The sequence below is a fragment of the Eschrichtius robustus genome, chromosome 10 (genome assembly GCF_028021215.1).
Source record: "Eschrichtius robustus isolate mEscRob2 chromosome 10, mEscRob2.pri, whole genome shotgun sequence".
Classification (NCBI taxonomy): Eukaryota; Metazoa; Chordata; class Mammalia; order Artiodactyla; family Eschrichtiidae; genus Eschrichtius; species Eschrichtius robustus.
In genome coordinates this window covers 5,733,751-5,748,589 of record NC_090833.1, presented here as the reverse complement: position 1 = coordinate 5,748,589, position 14,839 = coordinate 5,733,751, and the positions used below count along the sequence as shown (strand labels likewise).

The 14,839-nt window shown below is 57.3% G+C and overlaps 1 protein-coding gene across 1 annotated transcript; it reads left to right on the top strand.

Moving 5' to 3' along the window:
• The first annotated feature begins 229 nt into the window (after positions 1–229).
• On the top strand, positions 230–13,870 carry PRDM12 (PR/SET domain 12). Its single transcript, XM_068553732.1, has 5 exons — positions 230–452; positions 2,220–2,410; positions 3,866–4,021; positions 11,979–12,090; positions 13,464–13,870. Exons 1-5 carry the CDS (start codon positions 230–232, stop codon positions 13,868–13,870), a joined length of 1,089 nt encoding a protein of 362 aa, XP_068409833.1.
• Positions 13,871–14,839: the final 969 nt, after the last annotated feature.

Sequence of the window (14,839 nt, the reverse complement as noted above, 5' to 3'; positions counted from 1 at the left end):
TCTGCCTCGCTCCCCCTCGTTCACTTTCCTCCCAGCGCCCCCCCTCGCCTCCCGCTCCCTCCAGCGTCCTATCCTCACCCTCCTCGTCCTCCCCCTACTCCTCTTCCTTCTCCTCCTCCATCACAGCCCTCTTCTCTCGCCCCTGTGCTCCCCACTCGCCCACCACATCCCCGCCTCGGCCCGGCCGTCCGTCCGTCCGTCCCCGGCGCCGGCGAGCCCCGGGCCGCCCATGATGGGCTCCGTGCTCCCGGCTGAGGCCCTGGTGCTCAAGACAGGGCTGAAGGCGCCGGGGCTGGCGCTGGCAGAGGTCATCACCTCCGACATCCTGCACAGCTTCCTGTACGGCCGCTGGCGCAACGTGCTGGGCGAGCAGCTCTTCGAAGACAAGAGCCACCACGCCAGCCCCAAGACAGCCTTCACCGCCGAGGTCCTGGCGCAGTCCTTCTCGGGCGGTGAGTCGCGCCGTCGAGGCCGATCGCATCCCCTCCTCCCCGCGGCCCCTGATTCCCGGGCCCACACGCGCAGGACGCGGCGGGGACACGGGGCGTCGCAGCAGCTCGCGCCAATCTGGGCGTTCCAGATGCTGCGTGTGACTCAGTTTCCCGCGAGCCGAACCAGGGAGCGAGCGGCCAAGCCCGGGCGGGGAGGGGCCGGGGGGTGGGGCACCTCCACCCCGCGCGGCTCGGTGAAGAGATCTCGGCGTCCAGGCTGCCGGGCGCGCCGCCCCCGCGCTTCCCCATCCGCCCCTCACCCCTTAGAGCCGGCGGGTTCCCGGCATTTAAAGCCTTACTAGGCGTGTAACAGCAGTTGACTCAAAAAGAAGGGGTTTTAAATTCATTTAGTTAACTTGGGCTTGACCCGCGAAAGTTCCCACTTAAACCAAGAACTTTAAAAGGCAGCGGGGGCTGGGGAGGGGGCGGAGGGCGGGCGGGCGGGAGAGAAAGCCGCGGAGAGAGCGACGGAGAGAAAGAGAGAGCAAGAAAAGTTTCTTTTCTTTAAGATGTCTCAAGTTCTTACTCCTCATTCATCAACCCGCAAACAATATCTTTCCCCGGCGCTGGCATCTCTGCGCGTCGCCCCCTTTTCCCCCTTTACGATTTCTGTTCCTCTCTTAATTTACCGTGCAGACTAATTCCACTTCCATTCACGTTATGTCAACCATCTAATCCCCCCTTTTTGTACGGGGAATTCCTCGGCCCCTTTTAAACAAGTCCCCTCCGCATTGAGCTACAATTTACTGCTACAGCATTCTTCCAGGGCTAATGAATTTAGAATTAGCAATTTCTTTCGAATGGAGCCGAATGAATGCGATCACTTTAACAGCGTGACAAATTGCCGGCCGCGCCGCAATGGACACCGTTTAACCCCCCCCTTTCAGCTGGCCCGCTGGCCGGGTATTTTCCCAGGTAGCTTAGAGGGGGACCTTGTAAGACACGGAGGCCGCCCCTGTGCGCCTCGCCGCTCCCACTCCGGCTGCCCGACCAGGCGGGGGGACCCCCGGAGGTTGCGAGCCGCCCCGGCTCTTGTCCGCCCAGAGAGGCGACTTCGCGGCTCGCCTCGATCCGGGCACTGCCCTTCCTGGCACCTCGGATCCTGGCGGCAGCGAGGGACCCAGGCGCGCCCGGGGTCACCCAGAGAGCGCGAGACACGGCCCGCCGTCGCCCGCGTTTCTTTTGAGCTTCCGCCGCCTCGAAACTAGACTTCGTTTCCGGGCGCTGCCAGCCCGCCCCGGGCGCGAGGCCCGCCCCCCAGCACCGCGAAGGGAGTCAGAAGCCCTGACCGCGTCCTGGGTCCTCCGACCGTGCCCCGTGCTCGGTGCCGCGACGCGCAGTGAGCCCCGAGCGACGCACGATCGGCCCAGAACCAGACAGGGCGAAAGAATCTCGGCTGGGCCGTCAACCCCTCGTGGGAGCGGGCCTCAGTTTACCCATTGGTAAAGCCACGCACTGCGGCCGGCTCAGTAGTTCTTAAACTTTGCCGGGGTGGAGGGCAGGGGAGGTTGTGGATGCTTTGAGAATTCGTGGAGAGACTAAAAACAAAAACAAGTGCAAACAAACAAAAATCTCTCCTCGAAATGAGTCCCAAAGCACCTCTCGCTTTCGGAGGGTCCCCGGGTTGCAATCAGAGGAGACTCGGGTCGCTGAGCCTCCACCCCCGGGGAAGAGCCGGGCCTCCCCTGCCTCAGGCTCTGACCCAGTCCCCATGCCTGGCGGCCACAGAGGTTCAGAAGCTGTCCAGCCTGGTGCTGCCGGCCGAGGTGATCATCGCGCAGAGCTCCATCCCCGGCGAGGGCCTCGGCATCTTCTCCAAGACGTGGATCAAGGCGGGCACCGAGATGGGCCCCTTCACCGGCCGCGTCATCGCCCCGGAGCACGTGGACATATGCAAGAACAACAACCTCATGTGGGAGGTGCGCGCGGGCTGCGGGGCGCTGGCTGCGGGCTGCGGGTGGGGCCCTGGCGTCCGGCCGCTACTTCCGCCCTCGCTGGAAGCTGCGGGCGCTTTGGGCCAGGCCTTGACGCTCCCTGAGGCCGGATCCTGTGCCGCCTGATACCTGGAGGTTCCTCCCCAAATCGCGAGGCGAAGGCGCTCTCCTCTGGCCGGCCCTGGGGATCACGTCCGTTGTTAGGTCCGCTTCATAGCGGAGGGTACGGAGACCCAGAGGGGCCATGCCCTTTGCCCAGGGTCCCACGGAGAGCTGGCAGGCCACGCCTGGGAGCCACCTCCCAGCCACCTGCATTCTTTCCCTCGCTCCAGAAGCAGCAAGGAAAGCCCCTCAAAGCCAGCCCTGGCCTTGGGGTGAGGGGTGGCTGGAAGGAAGGATGAAGGGAGCCCGTGCTCCTTGGGAGTCGGCTTCTCAACCCAAGCAGAATAATGACATTGGAAATGAACACCGATTAACTGGCACTGAGTCGGCTTTCTGAGCCCTGGGCCTGCATTCCACCAGGTTATCGCAGCAGCCCTATGAGTTATTATTCCCATTTTACAGAAGGAAACTGACCTTCCATCCAGGGTCTTCTGACCCTCCTCCTCCACAACAGTGCCAGATGCCAGGGAGGGCCACCCTTGGGACAAAGCCCCTCCCAGAGCACTTCCTCCTCTTGGGGCTCTCACCTTGAGGAGGCCAGGCTGAGGCACCCTCTCCCTAATGTCATTTCCCCTCCTTCCCCCACGGCTCCCCACCATAGCCCCCACCTGGCAGACCATTAAGGAGACGAATGGGGCAAATCCTGCACCTGGTCACAGGAGCAAAGGAAGAGAGCAGAGGGCCATGAGGCCTCTCCTAGCCTCACCTGCTTCCACCTCTGGAGGCCTGGGCCGTGGTTCCCATCTCCACTTGTTGCTGGGTTAGGAAGTTGGGGTCCAGTTTGGTTTCTGAGTACTTTTGGCAGCTCCCACACAAGGGACCTAGGCCAGGCCAGGGTGACACAGTGAGCCAGGCTTCCCTTTCTAGGCTCTTCTGTGTCCCCCGCTGAGGTCCTGGCCAGTGCTCTCCGCTGCTTTGGGGAGCACCTCTGCATCCCCGGAGAACTAGCTGGAGTGGATGCCACTTTGTGTGCTCAGTGATCTCTTGGAGACGCTTTTCATCTGGGGATGGGGAGGACACGGCAGCAGGAGCCTGTGGGGCCCCGGAGACTGACTCCCTGTTGGCCACTTCTAGCCAGCTGGCCTCAGGCAAGTCACTGTACTGCTCTGAGCCTCCCTTTCATCGGCTGGAAAACCAAAACAATAATAGCTGCGTCCACTTCCTGGCGATGGAGAGAGAGAGTGTGTGGATGTGCCCGGCCTGGGGCCTAGCCCTGGCCACGGGCGGCACACATGACACAGCCCTGCCTCACCTGGCCCCCCATTCACCTGCGCCCAGGTGTTCAACGAGGATGGCACGGTGCGCTACTTCATCGACGCCAGCCAGGAGGACCACCGAAGCTGGATGACCTACATCAAATGCGCACGTAATGAACAGGAGCAGAACCTGGAGGTGGTCCAGATTGGCACCAGCATCTTCTACAAAGCCATTGAGGTGAGTGTGTGTACTGTGGTGCAGAAGCAGCGGGTACCGCTGGCGGGGGCTGGGGGAGCCGGGCCGCTGTGTCCGGGGACTGAGGTGGAGAGAGGGGCGTAGACGCTGGCCCAGCTGGCCCTGCCCAGGCTGGAGGACTGAGGCCCATGCACCACTGTCTCTGGGAGCACGACCTCCAGGGCAAGCTTTCTGCTGTAGATCAGAAAGGACAGAACTTTCCACTTTATGCCACCATGAATATCATGAGCACCTCAACTGGGGTCCCCGGATAACTGCTGAGAGGATGCTGGGGTTGAGAAGCCATAGAAGTACAGAGAGAAAGACACCAGAAGGCAGCCCAGGGGAAGCATTTGGGTGGGAGAGAGGGCGTGGTGTCGGCAGCGTTTTGGCTGTGCGTTGCCCGTCACCAGTGACGGGTGGACCACGCGCGACTCTAATCTCAGCTATCACATCCTGGTCACTTGTGGCGTCAGGCTTTTCCTAGACGCTGTATGCGCGTTATTGTATTTAATCCACAAGGGAGGATTCTGTGATTACCTCCAGTTTGCTGGGTCTCCCTTGGTGACTGGCAGACTCGGGAGCCTTCATGGGCATTTGTGAGGGATCCTAACACTAATGTCTGAGCCGGGTGAAGCTTCTCAGACGAGAGAGAAAGGGAGAGATTAAACAGCATATCCCATGGTGGGTGGGAGGGGCTGTCAGAGGAGCCGGCCAGGCCCAGGGCAGGGAGAGGTTCAGGCGGGATGGGAAAAGGAGGTGTCCCCAGTGGGGAAACGCTTGGGCAGAGGCAGACAGGCTCACAGTGTTTGGGGAGATGACGATAGCACAGAGCTAGCCGAGTGGTGGTAGCCGGGCGGTGGTAGCCGAGGCGGCCATGCTGTTAGGACCCTCCCTGCACGTTGTCTCTTGGCAGGACATTTGCTCAGCGTCCCGCCCAGGAGGGGGCAGGCAGCCCAGCTTCCCTGTGGCAGGTTGGTGGCGAGTGCTCTGCACGGGTGGTGGGGCTCTTCCCCCCCGTAGTCCTCTGGACCGCACGCTTCTTCTCCTCTGTGGAGGGAGAAGCACGGTGCCCCTTGGGGTGCGGCTAGGCCTGGCTGAGTTTGGGGGTGTTCTGAAGGAGCCCCCCCGCCCCAGGCCAGAGAATGACTGTCCTTTCCTTTAGTCCGTTTTCTTCCTGTAACTCAGAGCCCCATGTCTTTCTAAGGCCCCGAGGGGCACTGGACAGTTGTCCCTCAATAACCAGGCCCCTGGGAATCTTCCAGGAGTGGCAACAGAATGGCCTTTGCCTGGGCCCTGGTGTGGTCCAGCCAAGGGCTGGACCTGAGGAGAACCAAGAAGGGTAAAGAAAGGTTGGGAATTCCCTGGCGGTCCAGTGGTTAGGACTCGGCGCTTCCACTGCCGGGGCCTGGGTTCAATCCCTGGTCAGGGAACTAAGATCCCGAAAGCTGTGCGGCACAAAAGAAACAAAAAAGAAAGGTGAGCCGTTCTTGGACTGGCGTTCAAGTGAGGTGGGACAGTGCGAGGATAGGACTGACAGTGGCCCAGGCTGAGGACAGAGGTGTTTCTTGTGACTGTTGGCTGGGCTGCCACCCTGTGGGAGCAAGGGCCTCCCATTAGACATCCTAGGATCAGCCTCATGGGTGGCTGAACCTCACTTCTGGCAGAGAGCACCCCCCTTTACCCCCTCAACCTCACACGCGTCCTCACATTTGCACACTGCTTCCCGGCCACCCTGAAACAGATGAGATGGGGGACACACAATCATTCCATCCCTCCACGCAGACACACGCACGCTCACACACACACGTGCTTACACATAGGAGAGAGGGTAAGGATGCTGATATGATTTTGGCAAAAGGACTCCCCATGGCGTCAGTTGCGGAGGCCTGAGTCTCATCTTGCTGTTCAGGTCACACTGGCTGAGAGCTGAGCAGAGTCGGGAAATATTAATAGACGTTTATACAGAAATTCAGAGTCGGAGGACAAGGTGGCTGAAGTGTATCTCCATGGAGGAATCTAAGATTATAAGATTTTTAAAAAGCCATCTACATTTGATCAGGAATTTAAGTTGAAAAAAGAGGATCGGGAAAAATCTACCGTATATGATCAAGATAAGTAGATATCACCGGTTTGGCTATTCATGCTTTTACAGAGTTAGCAAGCCGAGTGCTGGAGTGAGGAATAAGGAAACACAAACTATCACCCATTTTACTTTTAGTAAGTGAAGTTAGGTACATTTTTCGTGGTGGCAGTTTTCTTAAAGCAATGTGTCAAAATGTCAGATGCCGCTTACCGGACCAACCGTGTGTCCAGGTGTGTGTGACCACCGTGCAGCAGGGCTCGGCCAGAAGAAATTTCTGCCGCTCCAGGCCACTCCCCGGACGCCTCTGGAATACGTGGGCTGTTTGTTCTGTGCGTGTGTGTGAGGGAGCCAAGAAGGGTCTGTGCCATGACCTGTTTTCTTAATCTTTCCGTCACTCAGAACCACTGTGTATATTTCATAACAGTAACCCATTACTTGCCAAAAAAAATGAGAAGAAACATCTTCATTCAATAAGCAGAATATACTACTGCTGCTCTAAAATTTCCCACAAATACAAATTAACAGCTGTCCAAACGGAGACGAGGGTGATGGGTCTGCAGGCCGGCCAGCCTGTGCAGAATCCCTGGGCGGGGTTTAGCATCTGGCTGGATCTACCAACATGTTATCCCAGGCTCTCCCCTCGCTATCTTCAACCGCAGAAGAACTTACTGTAACCTCAGGTGCCTAAAATGACATTTCTAGAAGGCGCCCAGCACATAGCAAATGGGCACTAAATGTGGAATGAATAAGTCCAGGTGATGGGGGCTGGGTTGAAAGTGGACACACGGACCCTTTTCTCCCAAGAAAACAAAACCGGCAAAGAAACCAGCTGCCCCAGGGAAGCAAGAACTTTGACCCCAAAACTCAACACAAGAAAACGATTTAGGAAGAAATTATAAAAATTTTGGATTTGGGAACCAGGAAGAAAATTCCCAGGCTTTTCCCCTCCTGAGTTTTTGGCAAATGACTGTGCCCTGAAGTGTGGGCTTTTTCTTTCAGCTGCTTTTCCTCTCGTTTCAGGCAATTGAGGTTTGTTTTGGTTTTTTTTTCCCCTAGAGTCTCATAGCCCCATCTCTCTTTTTCTTGGCTCTATGAGGGCAAGCACCATTTTCCTTCTGACCTTGCTCACCGGTGGGTGCAGTTAGGCACTTTGATTATTAATAATAAGCATAATTAATGATGCTACCATCTGTGGGGCAGTTACCATGTGCCAGCACCATGCTAAGGGTCTTAGCAACTTTGAAAAACTCGAATCCACTCAGTCTGGTGCTATCACTATCCCTGTTTTAATGACGTTGAAACTAAGGTTCAGGGAGATCTTGGGAGATTGTTGAGCTGTGATTTGAATCCAGACCTGTGTGACCCCACGGTGGAGCCCTTGGTCACCATGCCGTGGGACCTCCCTGGCCAATATCTATTTGCTGGAACTCTATTAATTGGTGTGTTGGGACATCTGTGGTACAATGGAAATTGATATTCGTCCAGATGACACTGAGGTCCTTCTAGACAAGGGCTTCTGTACCACCGGGGGACGGGGAGGACATCAGACCCTCCTGGGAGCATGTTCAATACTGTGACATGAATTTGTATTAGGAAAACAAACCAAAACCCCCAAACGTTTTCAATTGATAATAAAAATTCAGAAATGGGTCAGGACAGAACTTCTGGGCCAATAGGGAAGGTGAATAGGCACCAGTTGGGAGAGTATGTAATTTGTCAACCAAGGAGTCAGGCGCTGATATTCACCCCGTGTCTTGATGATGTGGATTTTATGGTACAGGATTCATTTCTTTGGGAATTGCTTTGTTTATTGTGTATCCTGAGCCAGTCTCGGATCCCCAGAAAAGTAGATGAGCAGCTGATTCTCCTTCTCTGAGCCCCGTGGAAAGCCCTGGCTGGGCCAGGCCAGAGTGTTGGCCATAAAGAAACAGGGCTACTGAGGAGGCCTGCACAGGACCGTGGCCATTCTTTGCACTTAGGTGATTGGCTGATGGGACCCTGGCAGCCTCTGGACAACGGTACTAAGATCTCAGGGAAGAGGCTGTGGGTCTTCCCGGCACTCCTGGTCTCCATCTCTGGGGTCATTGCATGAGGGGTGTCCAGGAGCAAGCAGATGCCACAGGTCCAGGCCAGGACCTGCTGCTGGTTTCCCAGAGCTCTGAAGGGCAGAGAGAGACTCCAGTGCCCGGCCTCTGTGCGCGTGAGGCCGCCTTCCCCAGCGCTGCTTTACAGCTGGAGGCTTCTTGCTGTCTGGGGATGTGTGTCATTCTCAATTCTAGTAGGTTCTTTTTAATAGATTTCCTCTCTTTAAAAAATATTTTTTTGTATAAACGTAATATGTGCTCATTAATTCTTTTTTTTTTTTAATTAATAGCTACTTTATTTATTTTATTTTTATTTTTTTTAGCTGTGTTGGGTCTTTGTTTTGTGCGAGGGCTTTCTCTAGTTGCGGCAAGCGGGGGCCACTCTTCATCGCGGCGCGCGAGCCTCTCACTGTCGCGGCCCCTCCCGTTGCGGGGCACAGGCTCCAGACGCGCAGGCTCAGCAGTTGTGGCTCACGGGCCCAGTTGCTCCGCGGCATGTGGGATCCTCCCAGACCAGGGCTCGAACCCGTGTCCCCTGCATTAGCAGGCAGATTCTCAACCACTGCGCCACCAGGGAAGCCCTGTGCTCATTAATTCTTAAAAAATCAGATGCATCTTGTAGAAAATGAAAGTCACTCTGCTCCATCATGCTGTTCCTCACGCACCTTAAATCAGCATTAAAAAAAAAAACTGGTCTCAAAACGACAAACCCTTCTGAGGAAAGATGTGCAGAGAACCGGCCACAGTGGCTGGGTGCCCTGAGTGGGAGAGAGAGTTACTTTTCCTTATATACTCCTTTGTGTCTGTATCACTGTTTTAATTTTAAAAATGCACTAGTAAAATTAATTTTAGTACATTTGAAAAATGTGTTAGTAAATACATGACTCAGCCTATATTGAAACGGTCAATATTAAAGCTCTTATTTTAAAAATATTATTCCCAACCACCATTTTAAATAATAATATTCAGAATTTGTTCTTGGCTCCTCATTCACCATCATGATTGTTGTTGCTGTTATATCTGTTTTATATTTAATAACAATTGTTAGTCAATTCAAATGAAAAGGCCGGTGTTGACTTAGATATTTGATTCCCGGACTGCATGTCTGGGGGTGGAGATGCAGGTCCCACTGGGGACTTGCTGAACCTCTCATCCCACATCTGTGCTCCCCCCGGGCAGATGGGCCAGGGAAGAGGTGGCACCGGAGTGGCACTGGTGTCCTGGGAGCATGTGGGCCCAGCCTGTGCTGCTTTTCTTTTTTTTTCCCCGCTGCGCGGCTTGTGGGATCTTAATCCCCCGACCAGCGATTGAACCCAGGCCCTCAGCAGTGAAAGCGCCGAGGCCTCACCACTGGACCGCCAGGGAAGTCCCCAGCCTGTGCTCTTGATGGTCACTGAAGGCAAAGCCGCAGGTCATCCTGGGCCACCCCTCACGCTCCGTGGGGACAACTGAAGGACCCCATGTCCCGGAGATGGCTGCCAGCTTCTCTGAGCGGTTGATGAGCTCTCGGAAAATAGTACAAACAGCTTTAAGTGCGTGGCCCCGTTGAGCCCGGACAGGCACCCCGTGAGGCTACAGAACCGTCCCTGCTTTGCAGTTGAGGAAACTGAGGACCAGTGACAGAAGGCACCTTGCCCAAAGTGGCACGCTCGGCAGGGGGGGAGCCCAAGTGGACCCCGACGTGTGTGAGCCCAGGGACTGAGCCGGAAACCTCAGCAGTACCGTCTCCTGAAGGAAGGGGCGTGTACAGACAGTTGGACAAGGGGTTGGTTGCTTTAGAAGAACCGTGATGTATAAACATCTGGTGTCGTGTGAGAATTGAAGCCAGGGGTTGGGACAATGTCAGAGGTGACATAATCAGAGTCTTAGAGTTGGGGGAGCCTCAGGGATCATACTCCCCACCCCCTTCACTTGAGGAGACAAGCTTAGAGAGACAGAGTGCTTGCCTAGGGTCACCCAGGGACCCGGTGACCGAGGGCCCACCGGCACCATCTCTCAGCAGCTACCTTCACAGTGAATTTATCTTGAGTATTTTAGCTCCATCACCCTCTTTTCTAAGGGGTTCACAAAACTCTCTCAGCTCCACCCTTTCTCCAGCAGGGCCTCCAGCTCTGACCCCTGCTGGCCTCCTGGACAGCAGCCGTGACTATGAATGACCAGAGAGGCCTCGAGGACTCTTGCTGTGGTGCCAGATTCTGACCTGCCTGCTTTCTTTGACGCACTGCCTAATTTTCCTTGGGTTCCGGGACTGCATTTGGTTTTTCCGTATTTAAACCCCGTCAGTCCGAGCTGGTGTGGCACCCTCTGCCCGGCTCCTCATCACTCACTGTCCCTGAGGCTTGATGTGACACCCCATGGGCTGTAGGGTCTGTTGGGAAGGGGCACAGTGACCCCTGCCTGAGTCTTAGGAGGATGGATGTTGCCTGGGCCCCCTGGAGCTTCACTTCTCCCACCCCCTCCTCTCTCTGCTTCCCTCTCCTTTCAGGGTCCAGCAGGGCTGGCTGTGCTGCTGTGAGGCTCTTCCTGGCTCTGACCAGAGGAAGGAAGGTGTGGCGAGCAGATCGGGGGTCTGCAGGCCAGAACCAAAGGGAAGGGAAGGGGGCCTTCTCTGTGACCGTGAAGGCCAAGGAGAAGGGCCCTATTCTGGTGTGATTTCAGACAGCCCTAGATGGAGTCCTGTGTGATCTTTTGTACTTCAACCAAAAGAAGACCCACCAGGAAAACAATCCAGCCGTTGCCGGGGGGGCGGCATCCACCTTTCTCTGGGCAGATCAGAGAGTGACCCCCAGGGTGGGTGCCACAGCTAGCTCCTCTGGGGTCCAGAGGCGATGGGCCTTCCCCTCTCTCATTTGCTCTAGCTGGCTGGGGCCTGAAGGTTCTTTGCTTTGAGAAATAACTGGCTTCCACCAAAGGTGTGGCGGGCCCCTGGGCTGTCCCAGAGGGCGGGGTCAGCGCCACCTCAGGAACAGGCCTTCCACTGCCTCCCTGGATTGTCACTGCAAAGCCCTCCCTCCTGACCGCCGGCACCATGTCCCTGGGGCAGGTCCTCCCCTGGGAGCAGCAGAGCCCTGTCACCATTTGTGGAGTTCTCTGCCATAGATCTAGGACATGGCAAACGGATCTTGCTTAAGGCTGTGTGCCCCAGTATTTCCGGAGGTGGAGGTGTTCACTGAACTGAATGCTTCTTTTTTAGCCCCGTGCAGGGTGTCAGGCAGAGCCCTGTGATGGGGAGGGAAGGGTATGTGATGTGGCGCTGCCTCGTGGTTGCTCTGGATAAGAGATATTTCCAGAACATCATCAGGCAGGGTGTAACCGAGAACCACAGGGTGCCCCTCAGGCCACACTCCTTGGGAACGTCTGGCTCAGCCCCACAGACCTGAGGGCTGGCTGACTCTGCTTCCCCTCGGAGAGAAATGAAAAGTTTTCTAGCTTTCCTTCTTCCTTTACTTCTGCTTGCGGCAAGGTTTCCGTTCCATTGCTGTCAGTTTGGGAGCTCCTGTGTGGCCAGGAGACAGCTCTGGTCCCAGCAGCAGAGCCAGGACAGAGAGAGCGAGAAGCGCAGGCAGAGGGGGGCAGAGGGGCAGAGCATCCTAAGGCCTTCCGTGTCTGTGAAGCTTGCCAGGGATAGCTTGGAGGAAAGGGACCCAAGTGTGCCTTTCTTGGGGCTGAGACTGTATCCACATCTCCATGGTGGGCACCAGGACAGCCCCTCCCGGCTGTGAGGGGACCCCCCGCCCCCCGCAGCCCGGGCTGCTGCCTTCCTGATCTCCTTTTGCCTCCTTCCCTACAGATGATCCCTCCAGACCAGGAGCTGCTGGTGTGGTATGGAAACTCACACAACACTTTCCTGGGGATCCCTGGTGTGCCCGGGCTGGAGGAGGAGCAGAAAAAGAACAAGCATGGTAGGTAGTCCCCATGAGGCCACAATGACAAGGGGGCCACGGAAGCCCGAGAGAGAGAGTGAGTGAGTGAGTGTGTGTGTGTGTGTTTGGCAGGGAGGCTCCTGGCCTCTGGGGACCCTGGTTCCACGTCCAGCAGCATCAAGCACATGGGACTTACTGGTTCAAGGAGGCCAATGCCCCTGGAGCCGCTGCCATGGTCCAGGCATAGATAAAAGACAGTTCTGATTTTGGACAAGACAGACTGTCTGGGGGCAGATTGGGTGGAGGAGCAACGGGCCAGGCAGCAGGAGACTGGATTGAGTTGCAGTTCTGCTGTGCAATCTTGGGAAATGGCTCGGTGCCTCAGTTTCCCTACCTGTAAAAGAAGGATGTTGGGCGAGATGATCTCTAACCTCCCTTCCAGCTCTCACAATCTACATTTCCCTGCCCTGTCCCTGGTGCTGAGCCTGGCCCAGAGTAGGTGCTCAGTATAAACCTGTTGAATGAAGGCAGAGCAGAGTGTGCCTGTGTGTGTGTTGCAGCGGGGTGGGGTGGGGCGCTGATCATCACGGTAGAGACCACCTGCTCAAGACCTATTTCCTGCCAAGTATTGCGCTAAACCTTCTACAGGTGTCATCCCACATGGGTCCTCATAAAACCCTTGTGATATTTGGTTATCCTTATTTTTAGAGGATGAATCTGAGGCTCAGGAGCTACTGTTTATCCAGCCCTTGCTCTGCAGCTAATGTTTCACAAAACATTTCTCTGACCCTTACTACAACTTTTGGGCGTGATGCTATTATTACTTCCGTTTCAGGGATGAGAAAAGTGAGGTGCAGTTCACTGGTACACAGTAGGCATTCAGTAAATATTTGTGGGATGAATAAATGAAAGGTTTTGGGAGGGAGAGGAGGAGTTATAACAGTGACTACCACTGATGGAAGGTTACTATAAACCTGGTACTTCCCCCATGTCCGGCCTCAGGCAGGTAAAGTGATCAGTACAGAGTAACCTTCAAAGACGTCAGTTTTTTGTGATCATCTCGTGTGGTCGTGCATAGCCCCGTGAGGTCGTAGTAGGTTCCCATTTTACGGATGAGAAGGTTGAGGTTTCCCGAAGCTAAGTCACTAGGTCTCTGAGATCTCGCAGCATGGTCTGGAGTCCCACTCCTATTTGATCCCAGGCCAGGGCTCTTGCTGCCCCTCCCACCCCTCTGCCAGTGCCAGCAATCTGCGCAGTGGCCACCGGACGATCGGAGGCGGTTGGGCCCTGGGAGGGGCGCACGTGGGGGACGGGTACGGGGAGAACGGGCCGCGGCCGCGCGGGTTCTAACGAGGCTGCTCTCTCTCTCCCCCTCCCCGCCTGCCCCCCCCGGGCCCCGCCCGCGCGGCCAGAGGACTTCCACCCGGCGGACCCGGCGGCGGGCACCTCGGGCCGCATGCGCTGCGTCATCTGCCACCGCGGCTTCAACTCGCGCAGCAACCTGCGCTCGCACATGCGCATCCACACGCTGGACAAGCCCTTCGTGTGCCGCTTCTGCAACCGCCGCTTCAGCCAGTCGTCCACGCTGCGCAACCACGTGCGCCTGCACACGGGCGAGCGCCCCTACAAGTGCCAGGTGTGCCAGAGCGCCTACTCGCAGCTGGCCGGCCTGCGCGCCCACCAGAAGAGCGCGCGCCACCGGCCGCCCAGCGCCGCTCTGCAGGCCCACTCGCCCGCGCCGCACGCGCACGCGCCCGCGCTCGCCGCCGCCGCCGCCGCTGCCGCCGCCGCGCACCACCTGCCGGCCATGGTGCTGTGAGCGCCGCGGCGCGCCCGCTCCCGCCCGCGCGCGCCTCCGCCGGCCAGCCCGCCGGGGCGCGCGGCGGGGCTGCGCTCCCTCCCGACTCGCACTCCTTGCGGCACGCGGCCGCCGGACCCGGCGCTGTAGGTGCGCCCCAGAAATGACGCCCAGGCATACACTCTTCGCCCCGTTTCGCAGATGAGGACACTGAGGGGTGACGTCCTTTTCGCGGGCCGCCCAGCTGGTGCAGCTGCTCGGCCGCCTCCTCTTCAGGGGGTCCCCATGCTCGGCCTCACCCCCGAGTCTCCCTCCTCTTGTGGAGTCGGCTGCCCAGGCTGAGAGCCCCCTGGTGGGTGCCAGGAGAGGGGACCGAAAGTCTCCGAGGGACCTCAGCGGGGAAAGGGGGCCCTCACCACCCCCACAGAGAGCTGCGTGTTGAGATGGGGCTCCCTGTCCCAGTGTGGGCAGCGGGCCCGGGCAGTACGCGCGTCTGTCTCCTCCTCCTGCCTCTGAGACTGGTATCCTGCAATGTCAGGACTCACGGACGCGACCGTGAGAGTTGGAGACTGAAGGAGTTCAGGGGCAGCCAGAAGAGGCCGGAGAGACCTGCCCTTCCCTGCCAAGCGGGCCCTTCTCTCCTTCGGGCCACCTTCCCCCGAAAGTCGGCTCCTTGGGGATGGACGAAGCACAAATGTGCCAGGTAGGCTGAGAATGAAGGCAAGACGGAAATCCACTATGGTGACCCTGGGAAAGGCCCTGCCCTTCTTTGGGCCTCCGTTTACCCTTTCCCCATCTGTAAAATGAGAGGGTTGGACCAACGCCTCCTCCCCTTCAGCTCTGACATCAAGCTTGGAAAGTGGAAGTTTCCCGCCCCTCCTCGCCACTCTCCGACCCGAGGAGGCCAAGACTGGCTTCGCAGCCCGGAAAGCATCTCCGAGCTGTGCGGGATCCGGGGAGGTTCCGCCCTTGCTCTGTCCCAAGTTTCCC

What these genes read in the sequence shown, in the direction of transcription:
- PRDM12 (XM_068553732.1), top strand. Translation starts at nt 230, where the DNA reads ATGATGGGCTCCGTGCTCCCGGCTGAGGCCCTGGTGCTCAAGACAGGG. An exon ending in GGCGCAGTCCTTCTCGGGCG is followed by an intron (nt 453 to 2,219) that starts GTGAGTCGCGCC and finishes TGGCGGCCACAG; the next exon opens with AGGTTCAGAAGCTGTCCAGC. An exon ending in ACAACAACCTCATGTGGGAG is followed by an intron (nt 2,411 to 3,865) that starts GTGCGCGCGGGC and finishes ACCTGCGCCCAG; the next exon opens with GTGTTCAACGAGGATGGCAC.